This window comes from Euprymna scolopes, chromosome 32 (assembly GCF_053919585.1).
Source record: "Euprymna scolopes isolate OS-2025 chromosome 32, ASM5391958v1, whole genome shotgun sequence".
Lineage (NCBI taxonomy): Eukaryota > Metazoa > Mollusca > Cephalopoda > Sepiida > Sepiolidae > Euprymna > Euprymna scolopes.
The window spans coordinates 18569494-18587500 of record NC_136513.1 but is presented as its reverse complement, the minus strand read 5'-3'; the positions used below and the strand labels follow the sequence as shown (position 1 = coordinate 18587500).

Below are 18007 nucleotides of genomic sequence, written 5' to 3'. Positions count from 1 at the left end.
TGGCCATTTTAGGGCATTTTTGACCTCTTTTGAGCCCCTGGAGGCGCAACGGGAATTTTCGTTAAAAATTTTTTTTTTCTGTGCACATCTATTTAACAAAATACAATTTGTGGCAAAATCTCAGAAAAAAACTAATGAACAGTTATCTGGTAACTGTCCAGATTAACGGACGCAAGGACAGATGGATGCATGAACGGACGCCTGGACGGACGCCCCGACGCGATTGAAAACATAGGTCCCTCCCTCATAAATTGGGAGACCAAAAAGTATTTATTCATGACAACCAGAGTTTTTATAGTTATGGTTGGATCAAATCTAACATATAATATTTTCTTGTTGGACGTCCGAAGTCAGGCCCAAATAGCAATTTAATAAACTAACACATCGATACTTGATCTGGACACACCTATGCTTTCGCCTTTTTTTTTTTTTACTATTATTGTCATGAATCTTCTTTCTATTAATACGATAGCATGTGTGTTATTTTGTGTGTCACGCTTACATCTTTTTACTTCTGTTTAATTGCTTAATCACCTTCTCTTTCTTGTAATAAATAATTTTACCAAGAATTCTTCATAAGTTTTAGTTTTGGTTTCGATTTAAGCTGATACACCCAAGTCATATGGTTATATATTTTTTTTTTTTGAAATCAAAACTTTATACTATATAAGAATCGATAGAAAATGTAGTCTATAATAATAAATACGAAATCTGCATAAATTAAGTGTATACTATGACTGGGCCAAGTCCCTGCTAACTTAGGTAAATCCTTTTGCAATGTTAACAAAAGAGCTACAATGATATTAGGGCGTCTTTATTTACGCTGAACATCCACAGAATGCCAACTTCAATATATTACATATGAAAGAGTCTGCTATGGAATTTCCACAGGCCCTGCTAGTATATTTTATTTTGCTTCAGAGTTTAAAAATACTTATTCAACTAAGATTTTATAGTTATAATTGGGCCAAATCTAAAATATAATATTATTTTGTTAGATTTCTAAAGTCAGGCCTAAATAGCAATTTGTTAAATATATCGATACTTGATTTGGACAAGCCTACTTTTTCATCTTCAGTTTCCACTGGTATTGTTATGAATATATTCTATTTTTCTTTCCATAGTGTTATTGGCATGAATGTATATTTTTGGCTTCAGATTTTGAAAATACTTACTCCAGCTATAATTTTATAGTTATGATTGGGCCAGACCTACCATATAATTTTAAATTGTTGGATTTCCGAAGTAAGGCCCAAATATCGATTCGCTTAATATATCGATATTTGATTCAGACAAGCCTACTTTTTTACTTTTTCTTTTGACGGTTTTATTTTGTTTCAGATTTTGAATGAGTTTATATTAATTAAATATTAATTAATAATATTATTGATAATTAAACTTCAAACATGTATGGTTGTGTTTTCTTCTACATTAATTATAATTAATTATTATTTATCAAGCACGTTTGGGGAGAACCGGTTTTAGAGAAACATTTTTAATAGAAGACAATTGTTAATAATTAAACGCGATAGAAACGTTAAATGCTAAACACAAATAAAATAATGAATTCGAAAGCATAAATTCACAAGAGAGATATTTTATATATAATTTATATAAAAATAAAATTTTTTGAATGAACAGATAAACTGTTTCAGAAACCATTTCAAGTGCAAACATTTTATTTAATGAGAAAAAAAAGTAAAAATCATTGGAGTTTTTTCCCTTTAGTTGTTATAACATCTTTGTTTTTTTTGTTTTTTTTTTCTCTCTTTTTGTAATTGAAATGTATCTTATCTTTCGGACTTAAAAAAATCCATCATCGGAAACTGAAGGACCTTTTCATTTTGCTGTTGTTCTTTTTTCAGTAAGTTATATATATATATGTATATATATATATATATATATATATATATATATATATATATATATATATATATATATATGATTACTTCATTTAATCACATGAATTAATATACGAAGATATAATTTTATGCGTAAATTTATCAGTATTTACTTCAACAGTGCTCAATACATAGGTACAGCTAGGTAATAAGTTCCTATTTACAATGCCTCCCCACAGGACAGAGTTAGACACCAGGGTCATTTTTTAACGTGGAGAAAAGGAACAAAAATAAAAATTGTCTCAGTCGTGAAGGATTTCTCCTCCACTGACAGAGAACAAGAAATTAAAGTGCAGCATCTGAAGAACAGATGGTATTTATTTGCTCCCCCACTGAGCAAATTAGGCACAAGGCCGTTTTTAATGTGAGGTAAAAACCAGCTCCCCTAAAAGTAGGCAAAAAGGGGGCACTCTGGTTACCAAAAATAATAATTGTCCCAGTATAGAGGGTTTCCCCTCCATTGACTGGTACAAATTATCTTAAGTGCAGCATCTGAAGAACAGATACTACACTTTGATCTTGTCCGGAAGCTAGGTAGTAAGTTATGAAAATATATATGGCAATTAAGCTACACAGAATATTTCGCATTGTATAAGCCTGACGAATTCTTACGAGAATGAAACAAGAATGAATATAATGTCCTGTATAGCTTAATTGCCATATATATTTTCATAACTTTATATATATATATATATATATATATATATATATGTAGTAGCGTTCAAAACTAAGGGACAAAATTTAAAAACCTAATATTTGTTAGAAATAACAAATGTGAAAAGCTGAAATTTTGACAACTGGTAGTCGTTATCATCCATAATACTACTATCATTTGTAAAGGATAGAAAAAGAATTATAACAATTATTTATTTTCAAAACAGGAACGTCCAAAAGTAAGGGACAACGTTGAGAATGACCGACTTATTACAACTGAAAGTGCTCAACGATAAGAATCAAGTTTCTTAAAGGGGATGACATAATACCTAAATAAAAAAAAAATACTTACCATGCTGCTGTGAAGATGTCGTAACAAAACTGCATGTCCATATAAAAGGGTCCTGTGTCCTGACTGTGTGGCCTGTGATCATGAGAAAAAGAAATGGATAAGAATTGGTATTCTTTCTAAATTTTTTGTTGGTTGTTTTTGTTTTATGGCATATCAACCCTTTTCAGGTTATTTAATGCCGAATCCAGTGATTTTGAAGAACGGTTTTTTAATAGAATATATTTGTTGTTTTCAAGTCGGTTTCTATTCAACCCATAGTTGGGACCCTAACAGGTACTACCACTCCGGATCAGAGTGGACCTGGGAGCAATTGCAATTAAAGGGTGGCTCCACACTCTCCAAAGCCCGCAAGCTGGGGCCTCAGCACTGGATATAGTTGAAGGTCATATCCGGAACTATCTTGATTTTTGGATTACAGAATCAAGTCGACAGATAGAAAGTTAAGAATCTAATAGATATATTTATGCTTCAAAAATAAAAGAATATCCGCAATACAATTCCACTATTAAACAATCCACAATACAAAGTTTTTAGTGGATATACGAACACACACACACACAAACACACAAACCGACGTTTCAGACTTATGTAATAGACAAGACAACAGGGGAAATAACTCTAACCAGTTTCTAAAAATATCAATGTTGGTAATAATAATTCAAAATAAATTAAATATATTATCAATATAAATCAACTTTAAATAACAATCTTACATAGCACACTTAAAACAATTCTCTTGCTATAAAGAGTAACTAACAAACAGCTATTTAGTAACATCGATTTTCCCTAATGTAATATGCAAATAAGGTTACCTCTTAATCTTATATTTTGCAAGGATCATACTATATATAGAAATATATGAAATAGGAAAATAATGGACATTTTATATATATTAATCAAATTGTGAACAAACAAGCACACAAACAAACAGGTCAACAAGAAAATTCTTGCAGTCTTTAAATTTTAAATCTAGCTGACCATATCTGGCTCAAACAAAAAATTATTGATCGAAATACGCACCATCAGAATTAACACACTTGCAAATGTAGAACAAGTATATTTATGCCAGTACCGTAAAAATCTTGCATTTTGTTGGTGATGAAGTCACTGACGGCGTTTTTGATATCGCTTAGGTTTTTGAAGCATTTCCCACGCAGAAAGTTGTCAAGATGCTTGAAAAAGTGGTAGTCGGTAAGCGAGAGGTCTGGAGAGTATGGCAGATGAGGCAGAGTTTCGTAGCCTAATTTGTTCAACTTCTGCAGAGTCGGTTTAGCAACGTGTTGACAAGGTTCCTGATGCATTTCATCTATTTTTTGACATTACTTCACCACCGTAATGGTTTCGCCTGCATTCAAAAAACTGTAATAGATGAAACCAGTCAACATGACCTTCTTTTGGTACAACTCTGAGTTCAGAAAGTGTTATGGAGCTTTGTCGGTGTCTAACCACTGAGCTGAGTGTCACCAGTTGTCACAAAGAACCCACTTTTCATTCCAAATCACAATCTGGTCAAGAAACGGGTCATTCTTGTTGTGTAGAAAAGGGAAGATTTTGGTTGTTGTTCAATTCGTGAGGCATCCATTTATCAAGGTTTTTTATTTTTCCAATCTCTCTCAAGTGGTTGGAGATTATTGTCTATATTACGTCTAATTCAGAAGCAAGTTCTCGAACAGTTGTGCATGGATTGGCTTCAACTAAGGCTCTTAATTGATCGTTGTCAGCATCCGATGGCCGACCATTATGCTCATCATCTTCAAGACTCGTCACCACCACGAAATTATTTAAACCACCACTTTGTTGATATTGCAAGCTGTTTCAGCAGCTTTTCGGCCTAGCTTGAATTGAAACAAGAAAATTGTGTGAATTTGCTTTTTACCATCTTGTATTCAATGTTTTGAAAAGAAGACATGATTATTTTTAAAACGATTCTAATTTAAACGATTGGATAAAGCGAAAAACGACATTTAAAATGATGTATAAAGTAAAGGTATTATAACGAAAACTTTTTTGAAAATACATCATTTGAAACCAAAATTTAAAATTCTGCAAGAACTTTCTTATCAACCTAATAATTAATAATATATATATACAGAAATATATAGTAATAATAATTAGTAATAAATAGTGATAGCTATAACCATAAATTAAAAAAAATAAATACATTTAAGGCTCCTAAAATTCATGCTGCAACAAACCCATGGCACAGTGGTTAAAATACTTGGAAAAATCACTTGTAAAAGTGATATTCTCCTTAAGTTTGAAGGTTCAATTCTCAGTTTGGGCGACTAAAAAATACAATTGCGAATTACTTAGGACCCCCAGCCAGTCATGGCTGATGGTGCAAGAGCATGCTACTCCCTTGAAGTTAATAAAAGATTCCATTCAAAATTCCGTCCAGATTCCCGAGAAACATTTCTGTGTGTGACAAGATACACCCGAAGAAGGTCGGAGGTTACATCAACCGAAATGTTGTGAAAATGACACTGGAGATGAGAACAGTGGTCCAAACAATCCAAATAATAATTAATTTGTCCTTAGTCAATGTAGAGGAAACCCTTCTATACTAAGATAATTTTTATTTTTGCCTACTTCCAGAGTGACCCTTTTTGAAGAGCTGGTTTTCTCCCGCATTAAAAACGACCTTTGTGTCTCATCTTGCTTTCGTTGGGAAGCAAAGAAATGTTAAGAGGCAAGAATTATGGAGTCATAACCATACTCAACATGTCTTGTAGGCTTTCTTTTTTTTTTTTACATAGTGGTCACCACTTATCAAGGCCCAGAGGTCACTCGAGGATAAGGGTTATTGAGTGTACAGTAGTCAATGGGATAATTTTGTAGTAATCGTTAGTTGTGGAAATTTGGTAAATTGGATTATTTAAGGGGACGGTGCATCAAGAACTTGTTTATGTTGGACTTGAAGACAATCAAATTGTAGTCAGCTGGAAAACAGACGAGCAGATCACAGTTCCACAGGCGTGCAGTTCTAAGAAAGAAACTTTGTTCATGGAATCTATGTTTCGGTTTAGGCACAGATAAAGAATGTGGAAAATTATTAACAGCGGTTTGAACTAGATGATGGGTGTTTTTCGTGAAAGTTTGGTGAGGGGGGGGTCCATAAATTATAGTTCAGACGAACACTTGCCATGGAAATAACGATAAAGCAGAGACAGGCTCGCAATGTCTCTTCTGTGGAAAAGAGGTTGCAGGGAAGAGAAAAGGGCATCCCCTACTAAGCTATTAAGTCTATTTTGAACTCTGTCAAGGCAGGATAAGCTGCTTCTAGCAGTTCCTGCCCAAATATGGCAACAATACTCCATCATTGGACATACTTGGCTCTTATATAGAGAATTGCATCAGCAGTGAAATAGAAGGATTCCACCATTTTTCCAGTGACCTTAGCAACAGATTTGATGTATGTGTTCCATCTCAGATCAGGAGTAAAGGTTAAGCCCAGAAGCATTCGTTCTTTTATGTTATGTTGTTAATGCGAAATTTGTATCTCTCCCTGTCCTATATCCGACTTTTCTTTTGTTCGTTACGAATGCTGTTCATCGTTTCTTCTTTTTAGATCTGTGTTTCAGTAGCGAAGACATTCTCGTAAAATACCAATTCCGATAATAATCAAAATCAAATCTGTGCCTATCATTCTAAATGGTCTTTTATTGCTATTCGATCAAATTCTTAAAAATAATTCATATTTCTGACAAGCACCAGCTTCAGCAAATTTAATTATGTTTCAAATATTTTTCATCTGCAATTTATTGATTTTTCCCGGTCAAACTAATTTTCATTTTTAAAAGCTATAAATTTGCATTCTTCATTGACATTTAAGCATTTGAGGCTTAAAATTTATAAAAATGAATTTCATTGTTGTTTTTTTCATCATCGTGATCGTTGTCATCGTGGTCATTGTTGGCATCATCATCATCATCATCATCATCATCATCATCATCATTCCTATTTGCTTGCCTCCCTGCGAGGGCAATGTTAAACACAAGGTTGGTTTTTAATGTGGGGGAAATCTAGCTATTTCAAAAGGAGTACTCTGGATAGGAATAAAAAAAAGAAAATGTATCAGTCTAGAAGGATTTCTCAATCACTGATCGACGACAGAAAAGCTGAAATGTAGCATCAGAACAGATACCGCACTTTGTACCTAGCCAAAAGTCCAAATACATCATGTTCATCATCATTGTTTTCACTGTCTTCATCATCATCATCGTTTTCATTATTGTTGTAATTGTTGTAATCATCCTCATCATTTCCGTCACCCTCCTCCTTATCATCATCACCATTGTCATCATCATCATCATCATCATCATCATCATCATCATCATCATCGTCATCATCGTCACCATCATCCATCATCACTATCACCAGCATTATTACGGTCATCTTCATCATTTATCATCATCGTCATTGTCATGATGTTGATCAGTATTGTTATCTCGTGCATCATGAGCATCATCATCGTCACCACTATTATGGTCATCTTCATCATTTATCATTGTTATGATGTTGGTCATTATTGTCATCATGCACATCATCATCATCATCATCGCCAGCAGCAGCAGCACTATCTTGGTCATCTTCTTCATTTATCATCGTTATTGTCATGATGCTGACCATTATTGTCATCACGCTCATCATCCTGCTCATCCTCATCCTCATCATCACCATCATCAAGTCAGAGGTTACATCGATCGAAACGTTGTGAATATAACACTAAAGATAAGAACAACTGAAGAATCGAAATTCTCAATCCTCATCTAATAAATTATTAACTTTTACACTTATTTGACCCAAACAAGGTATTTTTTCACTTGGATGTAAAGGGTTAGTATTAGGGAATTGAGCAACAAGATGTCTGTTTGCATTGTTCTTTTTTAACCTTATAGAAGATTCAATATATGATTAATAATAATATAATAATAAATATATAATACTATGTATAATAATATATATAATATATATAATATATATATAATATATATATAATATAATATATATAATATATATATATTATATTATATATATATCTGCCTTCTTTCTTAAAACTGCACGCCTGTGGAACTCTGTTCCGTCTGCCTGCTTCCCACCTGACTAGAACTTGGATGTGTTCAAGTCCAACGTTAACAAATTCCTAATGAACCGCCCCCTTAAGTAAACACTTCTTAAAATCTCCACACTAACGTAATGTACTTGCAATGACCCTTATCCCTGAGTGGCTTCCGGGCCTTGATAAGTGGTGACCACTGTGTAAAAAAAAAAAAAAAATAATATATAATATATATATATAATAATATATATATATTATATATATATATATATAATATATATATATAATACATATATAATATATATATATATATAATATATATAATATATATAATAATATAAATAATATAATAAATATATGATTAATAATAATATAAATAATAATAATAATAATAATAATATTAACATATGGATTAATGTCATTGATTAAATGTGGTTGAATGGTTAAGTGTTGTATTTCTGCAGTTTAAAAGAACAACGCGTGGATATATAAAAATATTTTAAAAATGCCTTTATTCTTGGTGACAGTTGTTGATAGTTAGTTGTTAGGAGAAAAATGTATACAGTCGAACCTCGGGATACGGTGACCCCAGGATACGTTTTTTTCAGGTTAAGATGTGGAATATGTTGTCTTTCCGGCCCCTGGTAACAGTATTTGCCCCACGTTATGGTGTTCTTTATAATGTTATTTTATTATATATATGTGTATTATATACTGTACTGTATTTTATTACAAATTTTCAATGCTGCATCCCAGAGTTCTATACATACAGCATAATCGCGTTGATACACCGGTTCTCATCAGATCATCGAAGTTAAGCAACATTGAGCCTGGTTAGTACCAGATGGGTGACCATTTCGGAATTCTAGGCGCTGTATGTGCTCTCCACTTATCTCAGCATTTGTCACCAGTCGTCCTGTACAGACACTTCATTGCCATTGGTATTTAACAATGTCGACTCAGGTATACATAGTCTGTCAAAGACTGAAGGAGCACTATTTTATTTTTACTGTACACAGGAATTCAATGTGTTCATTCTTCTCAGCTCAGTTGGTAACCAACAACAATATCTTTTTTAGTTATTATTATATATAAGAATTTGTGACCACCTGAAACGCCCCTTTATGACTGGTATAGTCACTGTAACCACAGTCTCAAAGGCATTTTTCGGCCATCATGATTTACTGGATTAACATGATTTTGATTACACCTGTGTAACATTTTGCCAAAAATAATCTTTCAAATATATTTCCAACTTTCGTTTTGACAATTTCAAGATGGTTGCTTTTATATGTAGGTGCTTGTCAGATTTATAATTTTTATTCAAATGACTCTTTGGACATTTGATAATTATTATTGTTCTACAGTGGCAAGTTTTTGTCAAGACAATCTTCGTTATACACAGCAGAGGTATTAAGATGTCTAGTACATAATTTTTATTCAAATAGCCTTTTGGTACATTTGATAATGCAGATGCATGCTTTTTTGGCAAAAATGATTTCTCGGCACACACGGCTCAAATATCCAACATAAGTTGTGGATGCTTGAACTCAGATCAGTTGATCATGGATTATATCTTGTCTCACGGTATTTTAGCCAAGTGTTTGAGGAACCATATTGTGAATGAATTAAGATGCTATGAAACTGTTTAGAAGTTGTCTGTTCAAGGCATGCTGACTAATTGATAACCACTAGCAGTTATTCTAGAAACAATGGCCATGGTATCTGTTACATGTTAGCGTTGGTTACATATCCACACCATTTAGGATCTCTAGATATGTTACTTTCTCTATGTTAGAATCCTAATCAATCAACTACATTACACAAGAAAGATCAAATTATAGACCTTTTTTTTTTTATCTTCTCAATAGAAGGAGAATTACTTACTCTGGAGTCGTGTGATTTTGACGTGACCATCTCCTGCAAAGCCCGGACCGAAAGGGCTTGTTCCAGAACAAAGGCACATACTGACATATCAGGTGGTACATCCTGTGGGGGAACAAAAAATAAACGATATATGAAAATACAAATTAATATAACAATTTTATGAGAATCAAAGAAAAACAATTTTATTAGTCAAATAACAACTGACCACCAACTAAACATATAAAATGCTGAAAACACACACACACACATTACATATATATATATATATATATATATATAGCAGGCTCGTTCAGTCTTGGACAGACTATGGATATCCATGAAGGGTTGCTTGCGCGTGAAATTTTTGTGACAGGGGGTGAGCAATCTCCAACCACACCTCTCCTGAGAAGACATTGTTAAATACCAGTGGCAAGTGAAGTACAGGACGACTGGAAACAAATGCCGAGATAAGCGGAGAGCACATACAGCGCCTAGAATTCTCAAATGGTCACCCATCTGATACTAACCAGGCTCAACGTTGCTTAACTTCGGTGATCTGACAAGAACCGGTGTATCAACGCGATTATGCCGTATATATATTATTATTATTATTTATTAATCGGAAAAAAACAATATATATATATATATATATATATATATATATATATAATAAGAAAATAAAAGTAATTCAGAGTAATCTCTGAATAGATCGTATGTCAAACTGTTATTGACCTGAATTCGAGAGAATGCGAGCAATAAATAATCATGTAGAAGTATTTATTTGTATATCACTATATATATATATGTATATATACATATATATACATACAAACATACATATGAATATATATATATATATAATTATTTACTATAATGATTATTAAATACCTACAGACACTAGTGTTTCATTTTCTCGGGAATAATTAGTGCAGGGTGTCATGATTAACACCCTTTCAGTCGAGAGATTCGAACCCCGGCAACAGAAGTCATGTCTGGCTTCATTAGCAAGGACTCGAACCATTCGGCTACTGTCAACTGCGAGAGATACAGTTGGAATTTAAACATTTATTCTTTTTAAATGTTTTTAACGTCAGTCACAGTGATCTACTCATCATATGACGATCTGCGCATATGAGCTAAGCTTGCCGACTTATTACAACTAGAAGTGCTCAACGATAAGAAACAAGTTTCTTAAAGGGGCTGACATAATTATTTACTATATTTCTCTCTCTCTCTCTCTCTCTCTCTCTCTATATATATATATATATATATATATATATATATATATATATATATATATAGGGTGGGGCAGAGCAACTTGCACATTTTAATTTCGAATATGAATTAAATAAGCAAATTGCTCTGCCCCACCCTGTATATTTAGGTAGCATTTTTTCTCTTAGGTATATTTGGTAGGAACTGGATGATGGAATCACCATATCTATCATAAGTCCGAGTACTTTCCAATCCTTCTGGTTTTGAACAATATAAAAACATATATAAATTGTTCAAAACCAGTTAAGTTAATTTATCCCTGACGATGAACCCTGAAGGATTGGAAAGTACTCGGGCTTATAATAAATATGGTGATTCCATCAGCCAGTTCCTGCCAGAAATGAAAACTATTATTTGGAAGTTGGAAAGGATCGAAAATAGAATTAATAGACAAAAAACGTCTATTTTATTTAATGAAATATATATATATATATACTAGCAAAAGTACCCGTCGTTGACTGGGTTCAAAAACAGCCTACAGAAAATGAACTCTGATTTATGAAAGTATGATAGGTTATGAAAAGGAAGGGCTGTAAAGAGATAGCTTCGAATTTGGGGGTATCAAAACCAAAGCAAAATATGATGAAAGTAAAAATAAAATAGATCAATCCCATAATTTATTATACCATACCTGTTCACATTGAAACACTTATCACAATATTCTTTGCATCTATATTAGAAAAACCTTGTTAAACTTTGCGACATATTTCCATTCTATGGAGGTCAGGTGCGAACGAACATCCCATAATTTTATTATACTATATTTCTTCAAACTGAAACATAATTATCAAAGTATACTTACGCAAATAGAAAAGTCTTTATTAAAATTTGTGCCTATTTCCATTTTATGGAGGCCAGGCGCAAACGCAGACCCCACAATTTTATTATACCATCCCTATTTAATTTAAAACATACTTATCAAAGTATTCTTATGTACATTTATATCAAAAACCCTTGTAAACATTTTTTTTTAATTTTTAAATTTTTTATTTCCATACTTTGTGGACCAGGTGCGAACGCAGACCCCACAATTTTAATGAACCACCGTTCTGCCAGATCAAACATACCCATTCCTGTGTCTCGATACATCTTCTATCATTATATGTAATCAGTTTTTTAAAATAGTCAACCATATAGGAGCCTATTCGTGACCACACACACACACACACACACACATACACACACACACACATTCAGCTTTATATATATATATATATTTTTTTTTTTTGAGCAATGTCTAGTAAGTACAGATAGTTAACTGTATAAAGGTGTAGAGACGATTGATCAGAATCAGAATCGACACTTTTGGGGTATTGGAATCGGTATCGGAATCGGGGGAAAAAAACAATTGAATCTAACTTCTGATTCCAAAAACGATCCTTTTGCACATATATTTAATTTAATTATTTATTGCTGACATAAGTGAAAAATATAAATGAAACCCTTGGATACAATACATACGGAGAAAGCTTTAACAAGTTTGTCAAGTTAAAAAGAAAATTATGCCTAGATTTAAAAGTAGATGAGGAATCCCCTAACGAAAGTCTGCTTTTTTAGAATCGGAATCGGCAATCGTATCGGAATCGAGAATGTTAAGCAGAATCAATAATTGAAATCGTGAAAGATATTGGAATCGTTCCAACACTACTATGTTGCAAAAAAAAAAATTGTTAAATAATTACTTAAAAGTAAAATTCAGCAATTGAGGCGACTCATATTTTGGATTTAAGAGTTGTCTACCTTGAGCTTAAAATTGTGATACTTAATTATAAAAGTGAATAAATAAAAAGTAAAAAGACTTCATTGTATTCCAGGCAACGCCGGATAGGTACAACCAGTAAAAAAACAAAAAACAAAAACAAATATATATTATTTGAATCGTTTAGAAAATTGGATGAGAGAGAAGGAAAGTAATAGTGACATTAGTAGCGTAATAATGTTCAATCGATTTTTACATTTTGAGATAGCATTTTGAAAGACGGAAAGAAGAAATGATTGCTGAGCCAGATCTCTTTTGTATAGGATTTTTGTCTACTTTTCACTGGTAAATGTCATCACACGTAAAATAAACCCAGAAAAAAAACATCATCTTCCACAAAAAAAACAAAAAAACAAGGGAACTTCTGTCATTACTAACCAGCAGAGTGTTACCACTGTCAGTTTTCCTCTTGCCATCAAAGCCAACAGAGTTTAGGTCATTATTGAAACAGCTCGTCCCTTGTTGATTGAGGTATGTTCAGCCATGTGTAGTTCTAGGAGGTCTACCTTCCCAAGCTTTACTTTCTCGCCCTTTGAGAAGGGATTAGTTTATTGCTAATTGCCTGATGTGTCCCCGCCGAGGAATGCCGACGGGGCTGCCCGGTCATTTTTCTTGCAGGTCAAAGTGCTCTTTTTTTAAGGTACTGGCTCTTCAGATTCGATTTTCCGACCCGTGTGTCACGTCATCGTACCATGCAAGGGAGATAACCTTTCAGGCATGTGTATACAGTGTGATGACGCATGGAAATGAAACCTGACCAGTTAAGAATATGAGTTGCAAGAGGAGAAATGATAAGACAATGATATGATAAATGTATAATACAAGTCTTAAAGGCAGGCTTATATCTGGTGAGATCAGGGGAAGATTAAATCTGGGGGTTACATCAGCCAAAACTTGTGTATTCAGTTTTTTTTTTTTTTTTTTTTGCAAACTGTTGCCGTTATCTTCATAGCTGTTGGTGTTTCACCACGTTTCAGCCAACTCACCCTCTGCCCTTCTTCAGGTAATTAACCATGATGAGGTAGGAATACTGAGTCTTGCTTATCCCCACTAATTACTGCCTTCCATAGTTGTTGTTTCATCACGTTTTGGCCAACTAACACTCTGGTCTGTTTGGGTCAGATAGAAATTGCTATCTTCAGATAATGTTCACCTTGGAACTGTAGAGAGTCAACACTGCTATCCACTGTGTCACAGACCATCTTGGAAAAGAAAGGAGAAAGTTCCATAGATGATTTCGTATTCTTAGAGTTGTTTTTGTTTTTCGTTGTGGTTTCGTATATGCGAAAAAAAAAAAATAGATAAATGAAAATAGAAAAATTGTTTGACAAGGGAGATAACTTTAATAAATAATAATAATAATAATGAGGAGATTATCTCTCTTTTACCGTTGAAATTTTAAGGAGGGGGTTGTACAAGTTTTGTTTTTCTTTATAATCAGAGGTTCCCATATACTGCACTATATATACTATATTGCACAAATAACACTCAAAATGAGAACAATAGTCCAATCAATGCAAGTAATACAAACAATCAGCCCTCATCTAAAAAATTCAGTGCTGTCAATTTTTTTTTTCTTTTATCGATCTCTGTAAATCTTTTTTTCATATCCTTACATTTTTAAATCCCCATGTCTCTGTTCATTCCTATCTACCCAGCTATAGCATCACGAGCAGCTGTTGCAACTAAATTCTTCATATCCCTGTGACCATGAACTATTCGTACTACTACTACTACTACTACTACTACTACTACTACTACTACTAAAGCACTCACCGCCACCACCACTGTCCTACCACGCTCTGTCATCCCGCAGATGTATTCTAATACGATTAGTCTACCTAATATAATTCCGTTAAGAACTGCTAATAGCATGCAACCTATTACATTACGCCTTTTCTGTTTTAGATCAGTGGAGGAGAAATCCTTTATGACTGAGACAATTTTGATTTTTTATTCCTGTTCAGAGTGCCCCTTTTTGAGGCAGCTGGATTTCTCCCACATTAAAAACCGACCTTGTGTCTAACTCTGCCCTCGTGGGGAGGCACGTAAATAGGAACATGCAACCTACCAATTATGAAAACTGTCTACTTGCGTTATCTACTTGGTGGGAATTTAACGCTGCCTAGACTGGCTAGATGGGATACGGGTTTTAATGTTCTAACGTGGATCCCTAGTTAGATTTTGTTGTTTCCTTTTCTTTTCATCTTAAGGTTCCCCCCTCCCCTGGTTGCTTGTGTGAGGAGAATAGGGATGGAAGAGGGTTATGGTTAGGATTGTAGATGTTGCCTTTCTCAAGGTGAACAGAAAAGAAATGAAAAAAGGGATGAATGAAAAAAGGACGTAGTGTAATAACATTCAGATTTTTTTCTTTTACAAGAGTTTGGAAGAGGGGTGTCATCGTTTATCAAGGTCCGAATGCCACTCGAGGATAAGGGTTAATGAGTGTCAGATGGCTGGTGAGACAACACCATGATGATCAGTAATGGTGGAAATTGGATATGGTTTGAATATTTAAGAGGAATGCGCAACAAGAACTTGTTTACATTAGGCTTGAAAACAACCATATTATAGTCAGCTGGAAAGCAGCCCCGCGGTATCGGTTACTTAAACAGCTAGTTCTAGATAAGAAACTTTGTTGTGGAATTTTTGGAAAAAAAAAAAAGAAAATTAAAAAATATTAGTTATCTCCCCTGATTCTAAAACCATCATTAAAATCCATGCAAGTATCTTTTCTTCTTGTTTGTTTCTTTTTTCTTTAAATTTATTTACCCATTTTGTCCGTTCTCACGTTGTCTTTTTTTCACATTACCCCCTTTCTCATTATTGCCTCTGTCTCACTTTCAAAGAAAAAAGAAAGAGGGGAAAGAAGAAAGCATAAAGGTGTCATGCAGGAATCACTCTGCTTAGATCAGAGGTCACCAAACCATGGTGGTCGCAAATAGAAGGCTGTTTCACTAAAGTCATGTGATCTGCAGACGTCACAGAATAAGGTATAATGATCACGACATTAGATGAGAAACAATAGTTTTTTTTGTCTTCTTTTTACTTGGGAGTCACCACTTATCAAAGCCTAAAAGCCACTCGAGGATAAGGGTAAATTAATGGTAGTGTAGTAATCGTTAATGGTCGCTATTTATATATTTTTTCATAGCAAGTGCTCGACTGAACTCCAATCTATGGACCCCTGTTACCAAACTTTCAAAACACAATTACTCGACTAGTTACAACCACTATAAACGATTTCCCTCACTCTCTGTCTGTGCTTAAATCTAAATGCAGATTCCATGAGCAAATCTTCTTTCCCAAAATTTCCCACCTATCGAACACTGTTCCACTGGCCTGCTTCCCAGTTGAATACAACATGGTAACCTTCTTAATCTAATGTAAACAAGTTCCTGTTAAGCCGTCCTCATAAATAATCAAATTCTACCCAATTTATACCATTAGCAATTACTACACTACCACCTTAGATTTGTTAATTATTATCCTCGAGTGGCATTCGGACCTTGATAAGTGGTAACTCCAAGTAACAAAAAATAAAATAAAATAAAATAAACCTATTTGATATTGTTGTGAGTTTTGTTTTCTTTTTTACGAGATTCTGTTCTATTGATATTAGATGTTTCATGTGACTTAAAATAAATAAACATTGCCTTGAAACAGCTGTAAATCACTTTAATATATACGCTTCATTTGGAGTAGGGTTTGAAAGTAATTTTTAAATCGTCCAAAATATACTTAAAGGTGCCCAAAGCTGTCTTTCTTTTTTTTATTTATTTCTCTTGTTTTTTTTTTTTTTGCTTCCGACATTAAAAAAAAAGTTATTTCTCCATCTTGCATTCTATCTTCCTTTCTCATTTCTTCTCTCTTTCTTTTTTATTTTTCTCTTTTTTTCTCCTTTTCCTCATCTCTTCCTTTCTGTCTTCCTCCTACTTTCTCTTTCTATCACTTTATTTCTATAACCCTTTCCTTTCTTCATTTCTTTCTTGCTTTTTTTCTTTTTTCCTTTTCCTTTTCTCTTGTTTCTTTCTTACAATTAATTATTTCTTTTTTATCTTTCTTTTTTCCCTTTATTTCTTTACATTTTTTTTTTGGCATTCTCTAATCGGTTGGCCCTTTCTTTCTCTCTTTCAATCTTTTTATTAAGTTGCTTAACATCACCATTTAAGGCCAAGATCAAAGTGGAGTATCTGTTCTGATGCTACACTTCAATTTTTTTTTTTTGTTTTCAGATAATGGAGAAAACCTTCACGACTGACAAATTTTACTTTTTGTTCCTTTTCTCCACATTAAAAAAAAAAAAAACAAAAAACAAAAACAAAAAGAAAACGATCCTGTGTGTCTAACTCTGCCCTCGCGAGGAGGCATAGTAAATACGAACATCACCATTTAAGTAAACACCCCACTACACACACACTCTTTTCGGCACCCTTATGTCATCATCATCATCATCATCATCATCATGACTGTAGAGCGCTATGATATTACGTTTGTTTTTCAGAGTTTGGAGAGGTTCCAAACGAGCAGTTTACAAATGGTGCTACCAAATTTGGACATGCTATCTGATTGGTGTCTGCTTTCCCTCCCAACATCCAGCATCTGCCAGCAGCACTGGCAGTTGGTATATATATATATATATATATATATATATATATATATATATATATATATATATATATATATATATATATATATATATAGAGAGAGAGAGAGAGAGAGAGAGAGAGAGAGAGAAAGTGTGTGTGTGTGTGTGTTAATGGATAGATAAGCCGTTTGTAGATAATGAGCAGAAACGTGATTAAAAAAAAAAACAAATAAACATCGGAAATTGGGGAATTCAATATCGGGGCGGGGGGTATTTTTGCGTTGTGGGGGTAAGGGAAATGGGGTAAGGACTAGGGGCACAGGAGAGAAAGGTAAGACTGTAACAGGATGATCGTTTGAAGTAGAATAAGAAGAAGAGGGGGAGAGAAAAAGGGGAAGGGGTGGAAGAAGAAAAGAAGGAGAGGAAGAAGAAAAAGAAAGAGAAGAAGCAGAAAGAGATGGGAGATAAGAAAGTGAGGAAGAGAAAGAAAAAATAAGACGAGAGAAAAGAAAGAAAGTGAAGAAGAAAAGGAATAGGAAGACGAAAGAGAAGA

General features: G+C 33.6%; 1 protein-coding gene and 2 pseudogenes across 17 annotated transcripts in view; 1 reads left to right on the top strand and 2 right to left on the bottom strand.

Annotated features, from left to right (window-relative positions):
* Positions 1–18007, bottom strand: part of LOC145256229 (ryanodine receptor-like) — a 936895-nt gene that overhangs the window by 669696 nt on the left and 249192 nt on the right. For all 17 annotated transcript variants that reach the window (XM_080114858.1, XM_080114861.1, XM_080114859.1 and 14 more), the window contains exons 3-4: positions 9854–9955; positions 2908–2979 (exon numbers count right to left, since the gene is read on the bottom strand). In XM_080114858.1, the coding sequence (XP_079970984.1) occupies positions 2908–2979; positions 9854–9955 (174 nt within the window). The remainder of the gene's footprint in view (positions 1–2907; positions 2980–9853; positions 9956–18007) is intronic.
* Positions 8731–8847, top strand: LOC145256698 (5S ribosomal RNA; annotated as a pseudogene).
* LOC145256704 (5S ribosomal RNA) lies at positions 10312–10428 on the bottom strand (annotated as a pseudogene).